Source organism: Globicephala melas, chromosome 1 (assembly GCF_963455315.2).
Source record: "Globicephala melas chromosome 1, mGloMel1.2, whole genome shotgun sequence".
NCBI classification, from domain to species: Eukaryota; Metazoa; Chordata; class Mammalia; order Artiodactyla; family Delphinidae; genus Globicephala; species Globicephala melas.
This window is the reverse complement of record NC_083314.1, coordinates 22,779,419-22,798,620: the sequence shown is the minus strand read 5'-3', so window position 1 is coordinate 22,798,620 and position 19,202 is coordinate 22,779,419. Positions and strand designations below refer to the sequence as shown.

The 19,202-nt window shown below is 40.5% G+C and overlaps 1 protein-coding gene across 2 annotated transcripts; it reads left to right on the top strand.

The window, feature by feature from the left end:
* The first annotated feature begins 1,443 nt into the window (after nt 1-1,443).
* On the top strand, nt 1,444-15,131 carry SDE2 (SDE2 telomere maintenance homolog). Of its 2 annotated transcripts, XM_030868460.3 has the most exons (7): nt 1,444-1,612; nt 7,408-7,525; nt 8,527-8,638; nt 8,975-9,144; nt 9,933-10,047; nt 11,959-12,463; nt 14,796-15,131. In XM_030868460.3, the coding sequence occupies exons 1-7, from the start codon at nt 1,493-1,495 to the stop codon at nt 15,015-15,017; spliced, it is 1,362 nt and encodes a 453-aa protein (XP_030724320.1). In that variant the 5' UTR covers nt 1,444-1,492; the 3' UTR covers nt 15,018-15,131. The 2 variants fall into 2 exon arrangements, with proteins under 2 accessions (XP_030724320.1, XP_060159017.1); XM_060303034.1 differs by lacking the exon at nt 7,408-7,525 and having other exon boundaries at nt 1,479-1,612.
* Nucleotides 15,132-19,202: the final 4,071 nt, after the last annotated feature.

The window sequence follows — 19,202 nt, the reverse complement described above, 5'->3', positions numbered from 1 at the left end:
ATTTCATATATTATATGACAAACGCCTTTTCAATACTTGGGATTTTTTTTAACAATAGGAATTTAAATGCAACAAAGGGATAAAGAGTGAACAATTTCATTCAGACTTCAGGTTTTGGAAGGACTAGATATAATGTTAGTAATAAACAATGTGGACTTCCCTTATTAGAAAGATACATACTTAGTGTGACATTTACTGACTCCAGGGTCACCATGTCACCCTCTTTGCAAAACACTGGTCTCTAGCACCGCACCTTTGTTATTTTGTGTAATTTTTCTTTATTTCCTGGCACCCCCATGGAGGCACTTTCTCATTTTTCCTCCTGTGTAAGTGAAATAAAGGTAACAGAGTCTATAACTTCAGAGGCCTTGAAATTTTATTGTTGTTCATACCGCCACAGTTAAAATGATTTCTGAATTTTTTGTTGCTTTCCCTTCAGCAGAGTTTCATTTGCCAAGTACCTGAGCGTCAGAGAATTCGATTCTGCGGGCGGATATATTTGTGTTTAACAGGCGCAGATATCTCCTAAGAACCCTCCTATCTTCACACTCGTCGCCTTTATATTTTTCAGGATTTTAAAAACACCATAATCTCAGCATATTAAATAGGAAGGGACTCCTTCGGATTCCCAGAGCCTTAAAGTTAGGCTATGCAAATGCGTGCGAGTGTGTTTCCATGGTGCGGAATGAAAGTTACGGCAGGGTTTTTCGAAGCAGCATTGCTATAAGCGTCACTCCTGCCACTGCCTTTCACAAGGGCCCACTTGCTGTGAAATATTTTGAAAACAGAGCTGAAGTGAAGCTAACGCAGAGCGCAAACAGGCGGAAGTACGAATAAACTGAGCGTGGCAGGCAGAAACCGAGTGGTTGGCAGTTTCCGCAAAGGAAGAGAATGCTTGGTAAACCGGGAGGAAAAAACTGCCCAGGGGTGTTGTTTAGAAACCTCCTGACCTCCGTTTCCCTTGCCCCTAGGGTTGGGGGAGCTCCCCAGAGCCGAGGAAGGAGCCCCCCAAAACCGCTTCCGGGACTGAAGCTTCCCTCCTCACGCCCCCAGGGAGCAGCGCCTTCTCAGGCCACGATTCCCTGCGACCCAAAAATAACTACACAGACGTGAGGAAAAGGGCCAAAGCCTGCGGCACAGGGAGGTGCTTAGTTACCGACTTATCGCTTACAGCCAGAACGCTCGAAACCTAACCCAGCGCTAGCCTTTTATAGAGAGTCCCTGGAGCCCCGCCCTAGCAACTTCTCCTAGCAACGCCTCGCCCGGGTGCTCCGAGGTCTTATCTGCCTCTGCCAGGCTCTTCCTGTTCCCCTCCCCCAGGCAGCAGGCTCCGCCGTCCCAAGTCACGTGACTATCCCCAGGGGAGGAACGGGACAAGCGGAAGATGTGAGGGGCGGGGCGCTGGAGGGCGAGCTCAACGTCATCAAGATACGCCGAGCTGGTTGTGGCGCTTAGCGCTTCTGGGAGTCTTGAGATTCGGCGAGTGGGTGAAATGGCGGAGCCTGTGGCTGTGGTGTGGCTTCGGGGCCCCAGCTTCGGGTGCAAGGCGGTGTGGTGTACCTCGGCCACGCGCTCAGTACGCGATTTTATCCACCGACACTGCCAAGATCAGGTGAGGTTTGTGGTTCCTGGAAGGAATGGGAAAGCAGGACAGGGGCAGAATTAGGTGCGGTGAGGGTCTGTCGGGGTCACGTCTATTCTTTGGGGTTCTCAGTTTTTGAGGCTGAGGGTTAGGGTTTTAAGGTGCTTCAAACTGATGCTGAGGCCTGCCTTTGCTTTTGTTTTGTGGTGGTTTTGTCTCACAGAAGGGAGAAAAACCCCTCCGCTCACGGGCGTTTAGTCCGGCCCTCAGTCTGGACTAACAGAATACACTTTGGTATTCTCTTCATCCGTAAATGAGGCAGTTGAACCAGATGATTTTTAAGGCTCATTTCCTTACTTTCGCTCTGTGCTTATGTGACGTGGATTTTTTGTCCAGTGATAACACAGCCCTCTTAGCTCCAACCTAGAGAAGTATGTCATATCCAAACCCAGGCCAAAGGATGGTTGGGAAGGAAATGGATTTATCTGGTCACTGGTCGGGGCCAAGCACTTACATAGGTCATGTCGAGGGCATGATTCTTAGGGCCTGTCATGTAGATGTTTTCACTAATCATTGTGATGCTCTGATTTGCCCAGGCATATTTTTGAAAACCTGTCATTGACTTCTAAAGTTACATGTGTGGTTTACTTAATTATCAAGTAAGCAAGCTTTTACCAACTATAAGATACTAAACCTATTCAGTTATTTAAAGAATATGCTGGTCTCAATGAATCTAATTTTAATTTTGACATTTGATCTCCTATTAACACGTTAACACTGCAGTCTAAACCAAATCTTTACTTGGATTGGTTCCGTGAAGAAGCAATGTCTGTTTGCAAATAATGTGGTTTTTCAGTTTCCCCATATTTATTCCTAGACTTCAGTCCAGTTTAAAAACTGTCAGATATGTTTTTACCATCTGAATGGGGAAATATTTTCCAAAATAGTTGGATTTTAGTATCTCTGAAAATAACTTTTATCTGATGACCAGTTTTCAAACTTACTGACAGTTGATCCAAAGTGAGACCAGAAAAAAATAAGATCTTAATTATGAGGAGTCTTGGAAAAAATAATTTAAAATAAGCAAGAAATATAAACGAATGGATTCATTCATATACTTAAGACACATGGCCATAACAAGTATGAACAAAACTTACAAAAGGGCATTTGATGAGATCCTGGAACGAATAAAAATAGCTCAAGTTCATGCTTATGCCTTTTAAAACAGAACTATTCTGACACATGATAAAGTTAGTGTTAGCTCTCCCTGAGAAAGTAAAAATCAGCCTGGCTCTTCATCAGACTGGGATAATACACAGATAAAGCTAGCTGCAAAGTTGATAGGAAACAGTGTTTCTCCCAAGGACATGGTACAGTGATGAAATGTCATAATGACTTCCTTGAAAGTCTGCTTCTTTTTTAGTCTTTGTGAAACCTTACCTCAAAAATCATAGACTATAAGAATAAACTGCTGTTGGAAGTTATATCAGTAAGAAGCATCCCACTCTTACCTTGAGAATCTAAGTCCCTTTGATGTAGAGAAGCACTCTTGATTTCCCAGGTGCAGAGCTTCAGATTAGGGGTTTCTGGACACAACATTCCACATTTATCTTAACTTTGTAGTTTCCGAGGAAAGAGGAGCCTGGATCTCCTTCACAGTCTAGACCTGATGTTGACCCTTATACACACAGCCCTGCTTTATTGTGAGCCTCTCAAAACATTGTTTCATTTAAATTTTACCTAAATTCCATCCACCCCAAATCCTATAATAACTATATCTTTTTATTTGTTGGTGAGACATCTCATGATTCCTCTTGTGTGCAGTCCCTCTCTTGTTGTAGTGAGTCAAGAAATTTGAGTTGTTGAACTATATGTTGTCTCTGGTGGCCTTTGGCTGATTGGCCTAAGACACACGTAATACTTTCTGCTTGAAATGCTCTGTCATGGTTAAAAACAGTTAAATTGATTGTAAATTTTCTTTGTTATTTTTTTCTACTAGTGATTATTAACTGACAAGAATCTTAGCAAGTAGAAAATGCCATTTTGTTAATCAGTTGTCTCGTTAAATAAGCAGTTCTGTTTGGAAATGAAGTATGATGCATGATGTATAATCTTTCAGCCTTCATGTTAAAGTCTTTTAAAGTTATTTAGGATTTTAGAAATACCATACCCATTGGATATATAAGATATTAAAAGAAACTGAAGTAGCTTTTAATTTATAAACATTAAACATATAGGAGGTATATTATATGTCTCATTTAATTTTTACAACTCTTTAAAGTGGACAGTATTTTATAGGCAAGAATAGTCTTTCATGTTAATCACATCATTGCATATAGCCTGAGCCCCCTTGCTCCTCTCTCCTGGTATCATATTTGCCTGGGAAAACTCCAGTCAGTTTAAATCCAACTCTCCACCTGTTTTACCTGGCATCTGGGCAGTGACCGTGGTAGGGGAACTAATCACGCAAACAAGTCTCACTACAAATTCATAAACACCAAACTTAGTGGTGCTTGGCATTTCTACTGTATTTCTCTAACCCAGAGCATGCTTCCACTGGGTTGCAGGACTGCTGAGAATATTGATCTAAGTAGTCCTTGGGCAGCTGGACAGAACCCAGGATCTCAACACATCTTTAATAGCTTTGCTCATTTTCCCTAGAGTGTCATCCAAATATTATTTGTGTATACCATGATGTGAAAAGGGTTGAGAGGCACTGCTCAGTTCATCACTCTTTCACTCTCCTAGATTACTTTTTCACATCTCTCTTTAAATCTCCAAGACTTCTTCCATCCCAAGGACCATACTTTGTACTCAAGCAGTAAGGAGAGAATTTCTGCATCATCACACCAGTGCCTCTGGTAGGTACCTGCTGTATATTCAGCCTTCTTGTCTGTTACTGTGGATGCACTGTCATTATTTTACAAATAATTTGCAATTATCTTCTACTTTGTACAGTAACCCCTCCCCCTCACCTACTGAAAGACTTATTTGGGCATTAGTTCTTTCTCCCCTGTATTTTCCAGTGTTTTCCCTTTTTACAGCATCATTCCTACCAGTGCGCAAACGTGAGCCCACATCCATTCTAGCTATCACCTTATTTTCTCTGATTTTCTTTATAAAAAAATATTCTTGAACATAAAACTTTTCTCCTTTAGAACCCACTCTAGTTAGGCTTTTTTGTTCCCATCACTCCAACAGAACAGCTCTTTGTCATACTGCTCAGTATCTTCTATGTTGCCATATCCAGTGATCAGTTTGCAGTTTTCATCTTGCTTTGTCTGTCAGTGCCAGTTTGCACAATTGACCATTCCCCGCCGGAGTACACTTTTCTCACTTGTCCAGATATCACTCTCAGTTCTCGTCCACCTCACTGGCCTCTCCTTTCCAGTCTTTTACAGTTTCCTCCTCATCACCCTGAACTCTAATCTTGGAGGGGCCCCTCCCTCATCCCAGTGATTTCATCCATACTCATGGCTTTAACTACCATCAGTATGCCAACAACTTTCAAATGTAAATCCCCAGTGCAGACCTCTTCCCCACACTCCAGACTTGTATAGCCACCAGTCTACTTGGCATCTGCATCTGGCTGTGCAATAAACATCTCAAAGTAAAATATCTGAGATGAGACTAATTTTCTCCCTCAAACTTCCTTTTCCCTCTTAATGAATGACAACTCCATTTTCCCATTTATCAAACCGGATTTTTGCAATAATCTCTAATTCCTCTATTGATCTCACTCCCTTCACCGAGAGCATTAGCAAATCCTGTTGCCTTTACCTTCAGAGTATCCTCAGAATCTCACATTTCTCATCATCTCTGCCACTGCTGCCCTGGTACAAATAGCCTTCATTTCTTACCTGGATTATCGCAATAGCTTCTCAATGATCTCTCTGCTTCTATAGTCTTACTTTCAGTTTAACAGCTAGAGTGATACTTTAAGAGCATGACTCAGATCTCACTTTGTTCAAAACTCTACAATAGTTTTATTCAGAGTAACATCCAGAGTCCTTACAATGGTTTTGAAGGCCTTATCACTCCCCTTTTGTGTACTTCATTCTAGCCTCATTGGCTGTGTTGTCATTCCTTGAATAAGTTCATTCCTGTTGCGTTTGCTCTTGTCTCTGTCTGGAATACTGTTCCCCCAGGTAGTCACATGGCTCATTCTCTCACTTTCTTTAATTCTCCGCTCAAATGTCACTTGATCAGAGAGGCTTTCCTTGACTATATATATTAAATAGATTACCACCACACCCATCCACATATCTTATCCCCTTTACCCTGCATATCACCACTTGACATGATATATAATTTGTTCATTATTTGTCTTCCCCCACTAGAATGTTAGCTTCATGAGACAGGATCTGTATTCACTGTAGTATTCATGGTAGTATTCCAACACTTGAAAAGTACCTGGCAAATAGTAGGTACTTAATATTTGCTGAATGAATGAATGGGTCCCATTGAAATAGCTGTATGATGTGGTTCAGAATGAATGTTCATAGTTTCCACTTCAGGAAGATGATGGCAATGCATTTTTCCTTTCTATTCCTATTTAGATCTCTCTTTTCTTCATGTTGCAGAGTTAATTGTCAGCCTCCTAAGTTCCATATAACTTTGGAGAATACTCCTCTCTTGTCTAATTTTATGGCATTAGAAACTTGTTTAGAAAGACTTACAGTTTTTATATTTTCTTTTCATCATTTGATCTGAGAATTTTTTTGAAATACATAGTGTGGGTTTGGGGGAGTGTACTTGGGCTTCTGCAGTGATTGGCTGGAACTCAGGGGGATGCTGGCAGAAGAGATGAGGCACCAACTGCCAGCTGGTCCTAAAGCTGTTAAAGCTTATATAGGTAGTATATTAAAAATCAGGGCTTCCCTGGTGGTGCGATGGTTGAGAGTCCGCCTGCCGATGCAGGGGACGTGGGTTCGTGCCCCGGTCTGGGAAGATCCCACATGCCGCGGAGCGGCTGAGCCCGTGAGCCATGGCCGCTGAGCCTGCGTGTCCGGAGCCTGTGCTCCGCAATGGGAGAGGCCACAACAGTGAGAGGCCCGCGTACCACAAAAAAAAAAAAAAACATACTTTTGTCTCCTCCTCTCCTCTCTTCTTATCCCTATCTACACTTTTCAAGACGTCACTTTTAAACTTGGGGCCACTCAGTGTTCAACTTGATACTACCTGTTTTAAAAAGTCAGAGGAAGTGGGACCTACAGAGTTACTAGATCTGAGCACTGAATATTCTACCTTGACCCCTATTTCCTATTAGAGAAGGAGAAAGAGCAGGTTTTTTGTTTCTGTTTTTTTTTTTTTTTAACATTTATTTATTTGTTTGGCTGTGCCTGTCTTAGTTGCGGCACGTGGGATCTTCATTGCTGCATGCGGGCTCTTGCAGCATTCGGGATCTTTTTTTAAGTTGCATCGTGCAGTATCTTTAGTTGTGGCATGCGAACTCTTAGTTGTGGCGTGTGGGATCTAGTTCCCTAACCAGAGATCGAACTTGGGCCCCCTGCACTGGGAGTATGGAGTCTTAGCCACTGGGCCACCAGGGAAGTCCTGAGAGCAGTTTTAATTTTCACCCAAAAGGCAGAAAGTTCTTCTATATATCATGATTAAGTATTAGGAAGAAATTGTACCTAGAATACATCATACAAAATGAGTTTTTTCTTTTAGTAGTTTCCATTTTTGCAATTCAACAAATATTAATTGAACACATACTGTCTCCTTATAACTGGAGTATTAAAAAGATAAGCTAGGTCCCTTTCTGCAAGAAACTTGTATTGTCTCATAAACAGCATTGAAAGAACCCCCAAACTTGTCTCTAGGATATTCCAGTGGAATGCTACTTTGTGAAATGCAATGGATTACTCGTTAACACCAGTGACACAGTGCAGCATGGAGCTGTTTATAGTTTGGAACCCAGACTTCGTGGTGGAAAAGGAGGTAGGACATGAATGTTGATGGCTTAGTTGTAACACATCTGCGTTCTGTAGCCATATGTATTAAATTAACAAACTCCTTGGTGTCTATAATGTACCAGCCTCGATTTGCCTTGTGAAATCCTTTGTTTGCTTATCTAATTTTGCATATTTTCTCTTTTATTCTTTTTGAGGTAGATACCGTATGATAAAATTCCCACCTTCTCCAGCTGGATCACTCTTAGGCACCCTAGGCTCTCAAACTCTTGGGAGGATTAGATGAAGAGGGGTGATTGTTATTCTGTCCAGTTTGCAGACGAGTGTCAAAACAATCAAATCTCCTTGTGCTTTTCTCAAGATTTTTGCCTAGTTATTGTAGTTCCAAGGGAGGTCTAAAGTCACTTTATGAAATACAACCATTTACAGATTGAGGTAGATTAAGGTCCCGGTTGTAGTAACTCATCTTAGAAGAGAAAAAAGAAACTAAAAGAGCAAAAACTGAATATGAACAGTTCTTGGTATTTCTCCTGATGCACTAACATGTAATCCTTAGGCTTTCTCAAAATCTGTGGTGATTCGGTTTGGTTTTCAAAGAGCTAACATTTCAGATTATAATCATCCTGCTGTTCGAAATTGTGTCAATAAGAATGAAGCTTGTATCAGCCAGTGACAGCTTAAAATTGCCTCCTTGCAAAATCTCACCATATAATTTTTAAAATTCTTAATCTTGGAATCTTGGGATTTCTGGCACTAGATAAATCCCTCTAAAATAGCCCAGTGGTGTGGGTATTGATACAATATTGCAGGAGTATAAGAGGAAGTGTAAAAAGCATGAGATTGAACCAAGTTTATCAGTACTCTTACCTTTGCCACCTGGGTTAGAATCTTGATGTACATTTCCTTTAAAACTGAAAAGAAAGTAGAGATCACCTGTAGTCTTGCGATATAATACTATTTTCACAAATTTGGCTTTTGTCCATCCTTGAACACTTTTTTAACCTGCTTTCTCCAAACATATTTGCTCAGGTTTTGGCTCTATGCTCCGAGCACTTGGTGCTCAGATTGAGAAGACAACCAATCGAGAAGCTTGCCGGGATCTCAGTGGAAGGAGACTGCGAGATGTCAATCACGAAAAAGCGTAAGATGCCCACCTGTTTTTATTTTTTTTTAAGAAACATACTTTTCTAGCATTAGTGATTGTACGCATGCCATGCATATCAGAAATGTAAACTTGAAATACTTATGCTCTAATTTGTTGTTATCAGATTTAACTTTTTCTGTAATTTAGTAATTATCTTTGGGTTTTAGTCAAGTCCATAATAGTATGCTAAGTAGTAAGCATGGCACACCTTTCTGAGGGAATATCACAGTATGAACAAGAGTGCATTAATTTGTCTGGGTGGGGTGTTTAATGTATAAAAACACATGTGTATAATATGGCCATTCAGTTACATCTCTTCTCTCCCATCCCCAGAATGGCTGAATGGGTAAAACAACAAGCCGAGCGAGAGGCTGAAAAGGAGCAAAAGCGCTTGGAACGACTGCAGCGGAAGCTTGCAGAACCCAGGCACTGCTTCACCAGCCCCGACTACCAGCAGCAGTGCCATGAGATGGCCGAGCGTCTGGAGGATTCCGTCCTCCGAGGTGAGAATGAGGATTCCTTAGTGCCATCAGCAGGCATCCCTGAAGCCAGCTGTTCCACACAGAGGGCAGTTCTTAAGCCTTTTTGGGTTACAGACTTCTGAGAAACTGATGAAGCTGTGGAATTTCTCCCCTCAGTAATGAATACAGTATATCTTATACAACCCAGGGAAAAAACCCATACACTCTCACAACATTTGACATACTTGACCCCTGAACTCTGTGGGCTCATGGGCCCCAGGTAAGAATACTTTTTGTACTTCATGGGAATAAGCTAAGTCTTCAGGAGGTGCCTAGACCCCAACATTTTGCTTCCAGTTTTAGGTCCCTTTTTTAAAACACGGTTTTTAATGAGAATGATTTTCATTAACTTTTATGTTTTTAGCATCCAAAGCATTATGCTAGGGCTATTGTGCATTCAATTGAATAAGAAGGAGTCTTTTCCATCAAAAGGGTTATGGCATAACAGGGGAAAGACAGTTGTATGCAAATAACAAGGACAAGGGGATGAATCGTTAGGTTTGAGGAGAGATAGGTATGAATCTGTCAGCCTCAAAATTACAAATTGGACATGGTGCTTTAAAAATCCGGTTCAAGAGCCAGAATGCTTATCTTAAATCTGTATAAATTTGAGATTAGTCTCCTTTTAACTGGATTAAATTTTGGTATGTTAAGAAATTTAAATCTAGAGCTTTAGATTGCAGCTGTTTTCGCAATTCAGATTATTTATAAATTCTTTAATTGAACTTAGTCCTGATAGTAAAAACTGAGTTGTTAAAATGTCTGGTTAGGTATGCAGGCTGCCTCCAGCAAGACGGTATCGGCAGAAGTCGGTGAGAGTCGGAAACGGCCTAACAAATCAAAAACAGACAGAGCAGCCAGTGCAGAGAAAAGGAAATGCTTTTGGTAAGTGTGTTCATTTTCATTTCAAATAGATCTTTGAGAACTGAGGGAAAAAAAATTTTTTTTTCCTTTTATTTATCCCTTTGGAATATCTTGTTCTGAAACTTACCTACTATATTTTTTTCTTATCTACCTGGAATAAACATACTTTTAAGTAAAGTCTGATGGAAGCTCAGAAATTTTCCAGAGTGCTTCAGTTCAGGTTTCAGTGATTCTCACATTGTATACATTAGTAATGGTTTCTGCCATAAGTGCCATTCATAGAATCTAAAGGATAATTCTTTTCCTTACAGTGGAAAATCACATAAAAATAGCTTTATACTTGAATTACTGTTAGGTGTTGAAAGAGTTAACTTTCAGAAATTCCAGGTGGAAGCCATGGCTTTACTTTCCAGGTGGTTCTGTTTTCTCTGTGGTTTTTCATCGTCATCACTGAGGTCTTTGGTCACTTTGCCAGACCTCTCTTCACCACTTTTGTACCTGCAGGTGAAAAGCACAACAGTACTTTTTCTTATCCATTCTTCTTACAGTTCTCCCACCCTTCCCAGTTGGTCCTCTGGTTACCAGCTCAGTTCCCTTGGGCCGAGTTCTAGAATATGATAAGTGCAAATGGATCTTGGTTTCCTTGTTGGCCTCCCCTTTGGGGATAGAAAGATAATTATTAACTAAACACCATGTAACTCTGTGAGTCCAGCATAGAATTTTTTGTGTTCTTTCTGAAATGTGAATTAAATGTTCCTGAGAGAAAAGACAGTAGTATTTCCTGTGGGTTTCTTTTTTTTAAGCCAGGTTTATTGTGGTATAATTTATATATGGTAAAATTCACCCTTTTTTTTTTTGCGGTACGCGGGCCTCTCACTGTTGTGGCCTCTCCCGTTGCGGAGCACAGGCTCCGGACGCGCAGGCTCAGCGGCTGTGGCTCACGGGCCCAGCCGCTCCGCAGCATGTGGGATCTTCCCGGACCGGAGCATGAACCCGTGTCCCCTGCATCGGCAGGCGGACTCTCAACCACTGAGCCACCAGGGAAGCCCAAAATTCACCCTTTTTGAACAGTTCTACAAGTTTTGAAAATTTTATAATATACAGTCATGTAACCATCACCAAAATCAAGCTATGGAATATTTTTATCACCCTAAGAAGTTCCCACGAGTCCCTTTGCAGTTAATTTTCTTCCCCCACCTCCATTCCTGGCAACTGCTGATCACTGGTGTGATGTTTGTTCATATGGTTTTGTCTTTTCCAGAATGTCATTATGTCTGCTGCTTTCACTTACAATAATGCTTTCGAGATCCACAGATGGTATTATATTGTATCAGTAGTTCGTTCCTTTCTATTGCCAAGTATTGTTGCCTGGTATGTCTGTACCACAATTTGTTTATCAACCATTCTCTAGCTGTTAGAGGTTTGGGTAGTTTCCAGTCTTGGGCAATTATGAATAAAACAGGATTTTCTTTCTTTTTTTTTGGCCGTGCCATGTGGCATGCAGGATCTTAGTTCCTTGACCAAGGATTGAACCTGTGCCCCCTGCAGTGGAAACTCGGAGTCCTAACCACTGGACTGCCAGGGAATTCCCAGGATTTTCTTTTAATTGTTTATTATTTTATCTAATTTCCAACAGTTAAAATTCATACAGTATTGGGGAAAAAAGTTTTAAGCAAAACCAGTTTGTTTTAAGAGAGTCATAGCTTTTAAAAAGAGATCCTGTTGGATCTTTGGCATGTTGCTTCCAGTCTCACTGAAGTTTTTTTTCCTTTTATACCTCTGGAGTATCTTGTTCTGAAACTCACCTACTCTCCATCTCAAGCTAGCCGATACCTTTATTCAGAGTCTGTTTCTTGGACAAACTGCAACTCTTTTTTTTTTTTTTAAGTAGAAGCTGTAAATGGTGTTAAACCTTTTTGTTGCTTCTAATAGGTTGGGCATGGAAGGACTAGAGACTGCAGAAGGGTCTGGCTCTGAGAGCTCCGATGATGACAGTGCAGAAGCACCTAGTACTTCAGGAATGAGCTTTCACGTTCCCCAAAATGGCAGTGATGTTGTTGAGATGGCAGCCGAATTTCCTAGTAGCTCTCAGCAGACAAGAGTATTGAGTGCAGACTCTAGATCACAAGAAAAACTACAGACCCCTGTGACGGACTCTGGGAATGGTATTTCAGAAGACTTGTATGCTGAGCTGGGAGAGGCATCTACCCAGGAGTACATGGAAAGGAAGATGGCTTTAGAAACAGAGAAAACCCAGGAGAAAAATGAGGTAGAGAGTAAAGAACCCTTAGAAAAGGAAGCAGCTGGAGTTGGACTGAATAAGGAGCAGGAGACCAAAGAAATGACTGATGGGGAAAGAGGTGCCAAGGGAGCCCCTGGAGGAGACAGGGAAAACATACCTGTTGCCAAGCTGGAGGAAAGCCAGTCAGGAAACACAGTAAGTAAATTTGGGGGGGTGATGTCTGAAGCCAAATCAGTTTAATCTCTGTAGTAAGTCGTTAAAATGAAAAGATGTGCTTTTTCCCATCAGCTGCTTAGTGGAAAAGCTTGTATAATAATCAGAAGTACAGATGATGGTGAAGCTTGCCATGTCCCCCCCAAAAATCCTTAGTTTTTTGTTTTTTGTTTTTTTTGTGGTACGTGGGCCTCTCACCGTTGTGGCCTCTCCCATTGCGGAGCACAGGCTCCGGACGCGCAGGCTCAGCGGCCATGGCTCACGGGCCCAGCCGCTCCGCGGCATGTGGGATCTTCCCAGACTGGGGCACAGACCCGTGTCCCCTGTATCGACAGGTGGACTCTCAACCACTGCGCCACCAGTGAAGCCCAGTTTTTGTTTTTTTTAAAGCTCTGGAATTGGTATTATTTTGCCACTAGGTGGTGTCCTTGGTTCCATATTTCATCAATTCTAAGATGCACGTTTTTCACGTTTTAATACCTCTGAATTTGAATATATATCATGTTATAGTTTAATTGGTATTGTTATTCTTTGTTAATAACACATGAACTAATAAGGCATATTATGATAGATGGCATTTTTAGCTTTGATAAAATGTGCTTATTTTCCTATCACTAAATTTCTAGTTACTTAGTTTTTCTTTCTCATGTGAGTTACTGTTTGAACACAGTTGTCAGTTGGATGTGAAGATCTTTCCTGTAGAAGATGAGCAGCTCCTTTTTAATTTATCATTAAATCTTAAGCCCCACACTCAACCTTTTTAAAATTTATTTTCATTGTGCATGCTTTTCCTTAAATAGTTATTTGCCGCCTTTAGTGGAACTACTTCCAGGAAAAATCTTTAACGTTTACTTTTCAGTCTAATGATTTGCGTTTTAGGATAGATGAAACCTGAACTACTTGGCTTCTTTGGTAAACACAAAGCTTATCATTATTTATTTAACCAGCACCTTCCCTACTGGTGCTGGTTAAATAAGCAAAAATGCACATATTGCCCTTTCTAGGGAAGATGGTGAAATTTTTTATGCTAAGGGCTTTAAATTGACCCTTACACCATCTCTGGAGTTACAAGCATGTAGCTTTTATGTTACTCATATATGCTAGGAGTTTATCCTAACCAAAGTCTTGGAAAAATGAAGAAAGGAAAATAGAATAAAACCTGATTTGACTTTCAGTCTTTGAGCTTTTAACTGTGGAAATTTTGTTCTTGATGTAGTTGTAGCTGTTGTATTCATAATAATCGTGTACAACCATGTGTGATTCTCCAAAGACACATAAGTGGTGGTTTAGGATTTGGCCATATATAAAGAAGCCAAGATTCACTCCAGAAATCTTAACAAAATGGACTTTTTTTAAAAAAAAAAATAAAGATCACCTAGAAAGATAGTTTGTCCCTAGAGCTCTTCAATATTTTTAAAAAACAACTTACTGTGAGAGAAAATTACTGACCTTTTAATATGTTTTTTTTAAAAAAAACCTAGGGCTTCCCTGGTGGCGCAGTGGTTGAGAGTCCGCCTGCTGATGCAGGGGACACGGGTTCGTGCCCCGGTACGGGAAGATACCACGTGCCGCGGAGTGGCTGGGCCCGTGAGCCATGGCTGCTGGGCCTGCGCGTCCGGAGCCTGTGCCCCGCAACAGGAGAGGCTACAACAGTGAGAGGCCCGCATGCCGCAAAAAAAAAAAAAAAAACCCTAGGTGGTGAACGTTTTCATTCTTTGAAGAGCACCCGTCATTAGAAGTATTTAATTAAAAAAAAAAAAGTATTTACTTTTGTCTTAAAGTCTATAAAGGTACTTGGTGGATAGAACAGTTGCAAGTCTTTTGAACAGCATTTAAATTTGTCAAGTTATGTAAGTGAGAACTTTGATAATCACAGTTATTTGATTAAAATAGAAAGCTTAGGATTATGGGGTTAGTAGATTCACAGGCATAGGAATCTCATTAAAATGAAGCTTTATAGGGTGCTGCTCTTTTCTCTGGTCATAGTATGGGGGTAGGTGAGGTACATTTTGCTGTTTGAATTTTTACCGGAAAAATCAAAAAAGAAAAGTAATATTAAGAATTTGTTCAAGAATTCTATAACTTGTTACTCTTCTGAATACTTGTTTCTAAGTATATAGATAGAAAATTAATATTTATTAATTATATGTATTGACAATGTGTAGAGAATAGCTTGATTATTAAAATTCAGTAGTGAGATATGGCGTATTAAATGAAGATTTCTTGTAAAACAGAAGGTCGATGACAATTGAAGGAAGTTTTATTCAGAGGAATGGACCTATTTAAAATTTTTCTTTCTTTTTCTTCTTCTCAGGATATTGGTCAGGAAACTGTAGATTTACTGGCGTTCAGCTCTGTTACGGAAGTGGAGTTGCTGGGTTTGGAGAAGCTCAAGTGTGAACTCACGGCCCGGGGACTGAAGTGTGGGGGCACTCTCCAGGAGCGGGCGGCGAGGCTCTTCTCTGTCAGAGGACTGGCAAAGGAGCGGATAGATCCAGCTTTATTTGCCAAGCCTTCGAAAGGGAAGAAGAAGTGAATTTCATCGGAGCTGATTTCCTGTTTCTTTATAGGCTAGCGCTTACAACCTGTATAATGTTGACTCTTGGACATTATTCTTGTTGCTATTAAAGGTGACTTTTTAATAACCAAATTCTAACTATCCTCTTTTTCTTTATTAGATTTATAGAATTAATTTGTGAAACCCTCTGGGCCTGAAGTTTTTTTTGTGGGAAGGTTTCTTATAACTTATTTCTTTAATAAATATAGGGCTATTCAGAGTTTGGGTTTCATCTTCTGTTGTTTAGGTAAATTATAATTTCAAAGAATTTATCCATTTGACCCCAGTTGTCAGATTTGTGGACATAAAGTTATTCATAATAGTCTTTTCTATCCTTTTAACATCTTGTAGGAGCTGTGGTGGTAACTTCTTTTTCATTCTGGTACTGATAATTTCTGTTTTCTCCTTGATCAGTCTACCTAGGAGTTTATTGTATTGTTCTGTTTTCAGAGCCAACTTTTGCCTTTGTTGATTTTTAATTGTTTTTAATTTCATTGATTTTTGCTCTTTATCATTTCCTTTCTTCTACTTAGTTTGGGTTTACTTTGCTCTTTTTTCTTTATCTTCTTAAGGTAAGTCCTAAGTCATTGATTTTAGACTTTTTTTTCTAGTATAAATATTTAAAGCTGTAAGTTTTTCTTTAAGCACTGTTTTAGCTGCATCTCAAAAATTTTAATATGTTGTATTTTCATTTTCACTCAGTTCCAAGTATTTTCTAGCTTCCTTGTAAATTCTTTTTTTTTTTTTTTTTGCGGTACATGGGCCTCTCACTATTGTGGCCGCTCCCGTTGCGGAGCACAGGCTCCGGACGTGCAGGCTCAGTGGCCATGGCTCACGGGCCTAGCCGCTCTGCGGCATGTGGGATCCTCCCGGACCAGGGCACAAACCCGTGTCCCCTGCATCGGCAGGCGGACTCTCAACCACTGCGCCACCAGGGAAGCCCCCTTGTGAATTCTTTGACCCATGGATTACCTAGAAGTATGTTGTCTAATTAGCAAATGTTAAACTTTCAGTTTATTTAAACTAAAAAAAAAAGTTCACCCATTTCTCCCACCCTGTACCCCCCTGCCTCTGACACCACCAATCAGTTCTCTGTATCTATCAGCTTGAGGGGTTTTTTTAATTAAAAAAAAATTTTTTTTAATTCCACGTTTAAGAGAGGTCATATAGTATTTGTCTTTATCTGACTTATTTCACTGAGCATAGTGCCCTCAAGTTCCATTCATGTTGTTGCAAATGGCAAGATTTACTTCTTTGTTACAGCTGAATAATATTCCATTGTATATATTTACCACATCTTCATTCATCTGTCATCCATTGATGGACACTTAGGTTGTTTTCATATCTTGGCTATTATAAATAATGCTGCAGTGAATATGGGGGTGCGTATAGATTTTCAAGTTAATGTGTTCATTTTCCTCAGATAAATACCTAGAAGTGGAATTGCTATATTGTATAGTAGTTCTAGTTTTATTTATTTATTTATTTATTTTGCGGTACGTGGGCCTCTCACTGTTGTGGGCTCTCCCGTTGCGGAGCACAGGCTCCGGATGCGCAGGCTCACTGGCCATGGCTCACAGGCCCAGCCGCTCCGCGGCATGTGGGATCTTCCTGGATCGGGGCACTAACCCGCGTCCCCTGCATCGGCAGGCGGACTCTCAACCACTGCGCCACCAGGGAAGCCCAAGCCGCAGGAGGGTTCCCTTCTCTCCACGTCCCTGCCAACACTTGTTACTTCTAGTCTTTTTGATAACAGCCATTCTAATAGGTATGAGGTGATATCTCACTCTGGTTTTGATTTGTATTTCCCTGATCATTAATGATGTAGAGCAGCTTTTCATGTACCTTTTTGCCATCTGTATGTCTTCTTTGGAAAAAAGTATTCAGATCTTCTGCCCATTTTTATTATCAGATTGTTTTTTTGCTGTTGAGTTATATGAGTTCTTTATATATTTTGGATATTAGCGCCTTATCAGATACATGATTAGCAAATATTTTCTCCCATTCAGTAGACTGCCTTTTCATTTTGTTGATGGTTTCCTTTGCTATGCAGAAGCTTTTTAGTTTGATATATTTCCATTTGTTTATTTTTGCTTTTGTTGCTTATACTTTTGGTGTCAGATTGAAATAAATCATTGCCAAGACCTGTGTCAAGGAGCTTACCGCTATGTTTTCTTCTAGGAGTTTTATGGTTTCAGGTCTTAAGTTCAAGTCTTTAATCCATTTGAGTTAATTTTTATGGATGGCGTAACATAGAACAAATGTTTGTTTTTTCTCCTAAATATTTTATTGTTACTGGTTTCTGCTTTTAATTCCACTGTGGTCAGAAAATAGCCTGTTTATGATTTCAGTCCTTTTAATTTTTTTTTTTTGTGTGTGTGTGTGTGTTGTGTGTGTGTGTGTGTGTGTGTGTTTGCGGTATGCGGGCCTCTCACTGTTGTGGCCTCTCCCGCTGCAGAGCACAGGCTCCAGACGCGCAGGCTCAGCGGCCATGGCTCACGGGCCCAGCCGCTCTGCGGCATGTGGGATCTTCCCGGACCAGGGCACGAACCCGTGTCTCCTGCATCGGCAGGCGGACTCTCAACCACTGCGCCACCAGGGAAGCCCTCAATCCTTTTAATTTTATTGAGACTTGTATTATGACACAGTGTATGGTCTGTCTAGATGAATGTTCCACGTAAACTTGAAAAAGCAGCCTTAGAATCCTTGTCTGCTTGTTCTGACACTTGAATCATCTCAGGCTCAGTCTTTGTTGATTTTCTTGAAAATGGATCTCATTTTCCTGATTGTTCACATGTCAAGTAGTTTTAGGTTGTATCTTGGATATGGTGAATGATTTTACAGAGATTCTGGATCCTGTTATATGCCTTCAAGAGTATAGCTCTTTGTTTCCTATTAGGCATTTAACTTGGCTGGACTCAAACCCTAAACTCTTTTTTCTAGGTGGGCAGCACCTCATATCTCAGTTGCTGCTTAGAGTCTGCCCTGTGCCTGTGTGGTTCGGGGGCAGAGTTAAAGTAGACAGAATTTTTGGCTTACCTTCTCTGGCTCTGCCTTGCAGGACCTCCTCCCTCACTTTCCTGCAGCTGTGATTTCCCTGAATTCTTACCAACAATACTCTGCAATTTTTCCATCAGAGTTCTAGCTGCCTGGCAAGGTATAGAGTAGGGACTAAAAACCGTAAAAGTGGGAGACTTCCGCAGTGCTATTCTTTTCTTTGAAGTGTGAACTCTGCCTGCTTCTGGTCATTCTCCAGTGTATTCAGTTAGTTGTTTTTTGTATTTTGTCCAGAGTTTATACCTATTAACAACAGGAGGGTTGGTCCAAAAGAAGCTGCTCAGCCATATTAGGAGCAGAACCTCTAGTACTGCATTACAGATGTGTGTGTATCTATATCTTTCTAAACTGAATTGCAAGAGTCCATATATTTTGAGTTATGAAGGGATGATTTTACGTGGTGAAATTGTTCATACACACGTATTAATGGTTCCTAACAACTCAGTAGGGTTGTCTCTAAAACTACAAGTAAAATTATGGGCACAATTTTGTGTGTAAGTGCTTTTATTCTGGAGAAAATGAAGCATTTTAGTGTAGTGATGGAGAACTTGGATTTGGAGATATTTCCAGTCCTAGCTCATACACTTAACAAGCTATGTGACTTTGGAAAAATTATTTAACCTCTCTGGGAATCAGTCTGTTCAGCTGTAAAAGGAATAATTGTAGGGTTGTGAAGATTACATAAGGCATAAATGTAATGGGCTAAACTCTGCACAGCATTTATTAGATGTGCTTAGCTATTGATTTTGTCTGATTTTTCAAACGGTGTTCCTGTATAGGAGAAAGCCACTGCCAAAATTCCCTTCACAGTATTACCAGGGGCTCTCTGTTTATATAGAAGTATGGTTATTACACAGAAAACAGCTGTTCAATGAAATGCCTTGGGCAAAACTGGACAGTAAATAGTTACCTAAGGAATCAAAAAGAAGTGCATTTTTTTCTTTATTATCTTCTTTCAGGAATATTTTGGACATTACCTTGTTTCATGATGATAGAAACAACCTTACAGAAACACCGCTCTGTTTTTCCTGGTTTCCCTTAATTGCTATTTTTTTTACCGTATCTTCACTCCACTCCCTTCCCTTCCCTTTGTAATGTCTCAGTTTT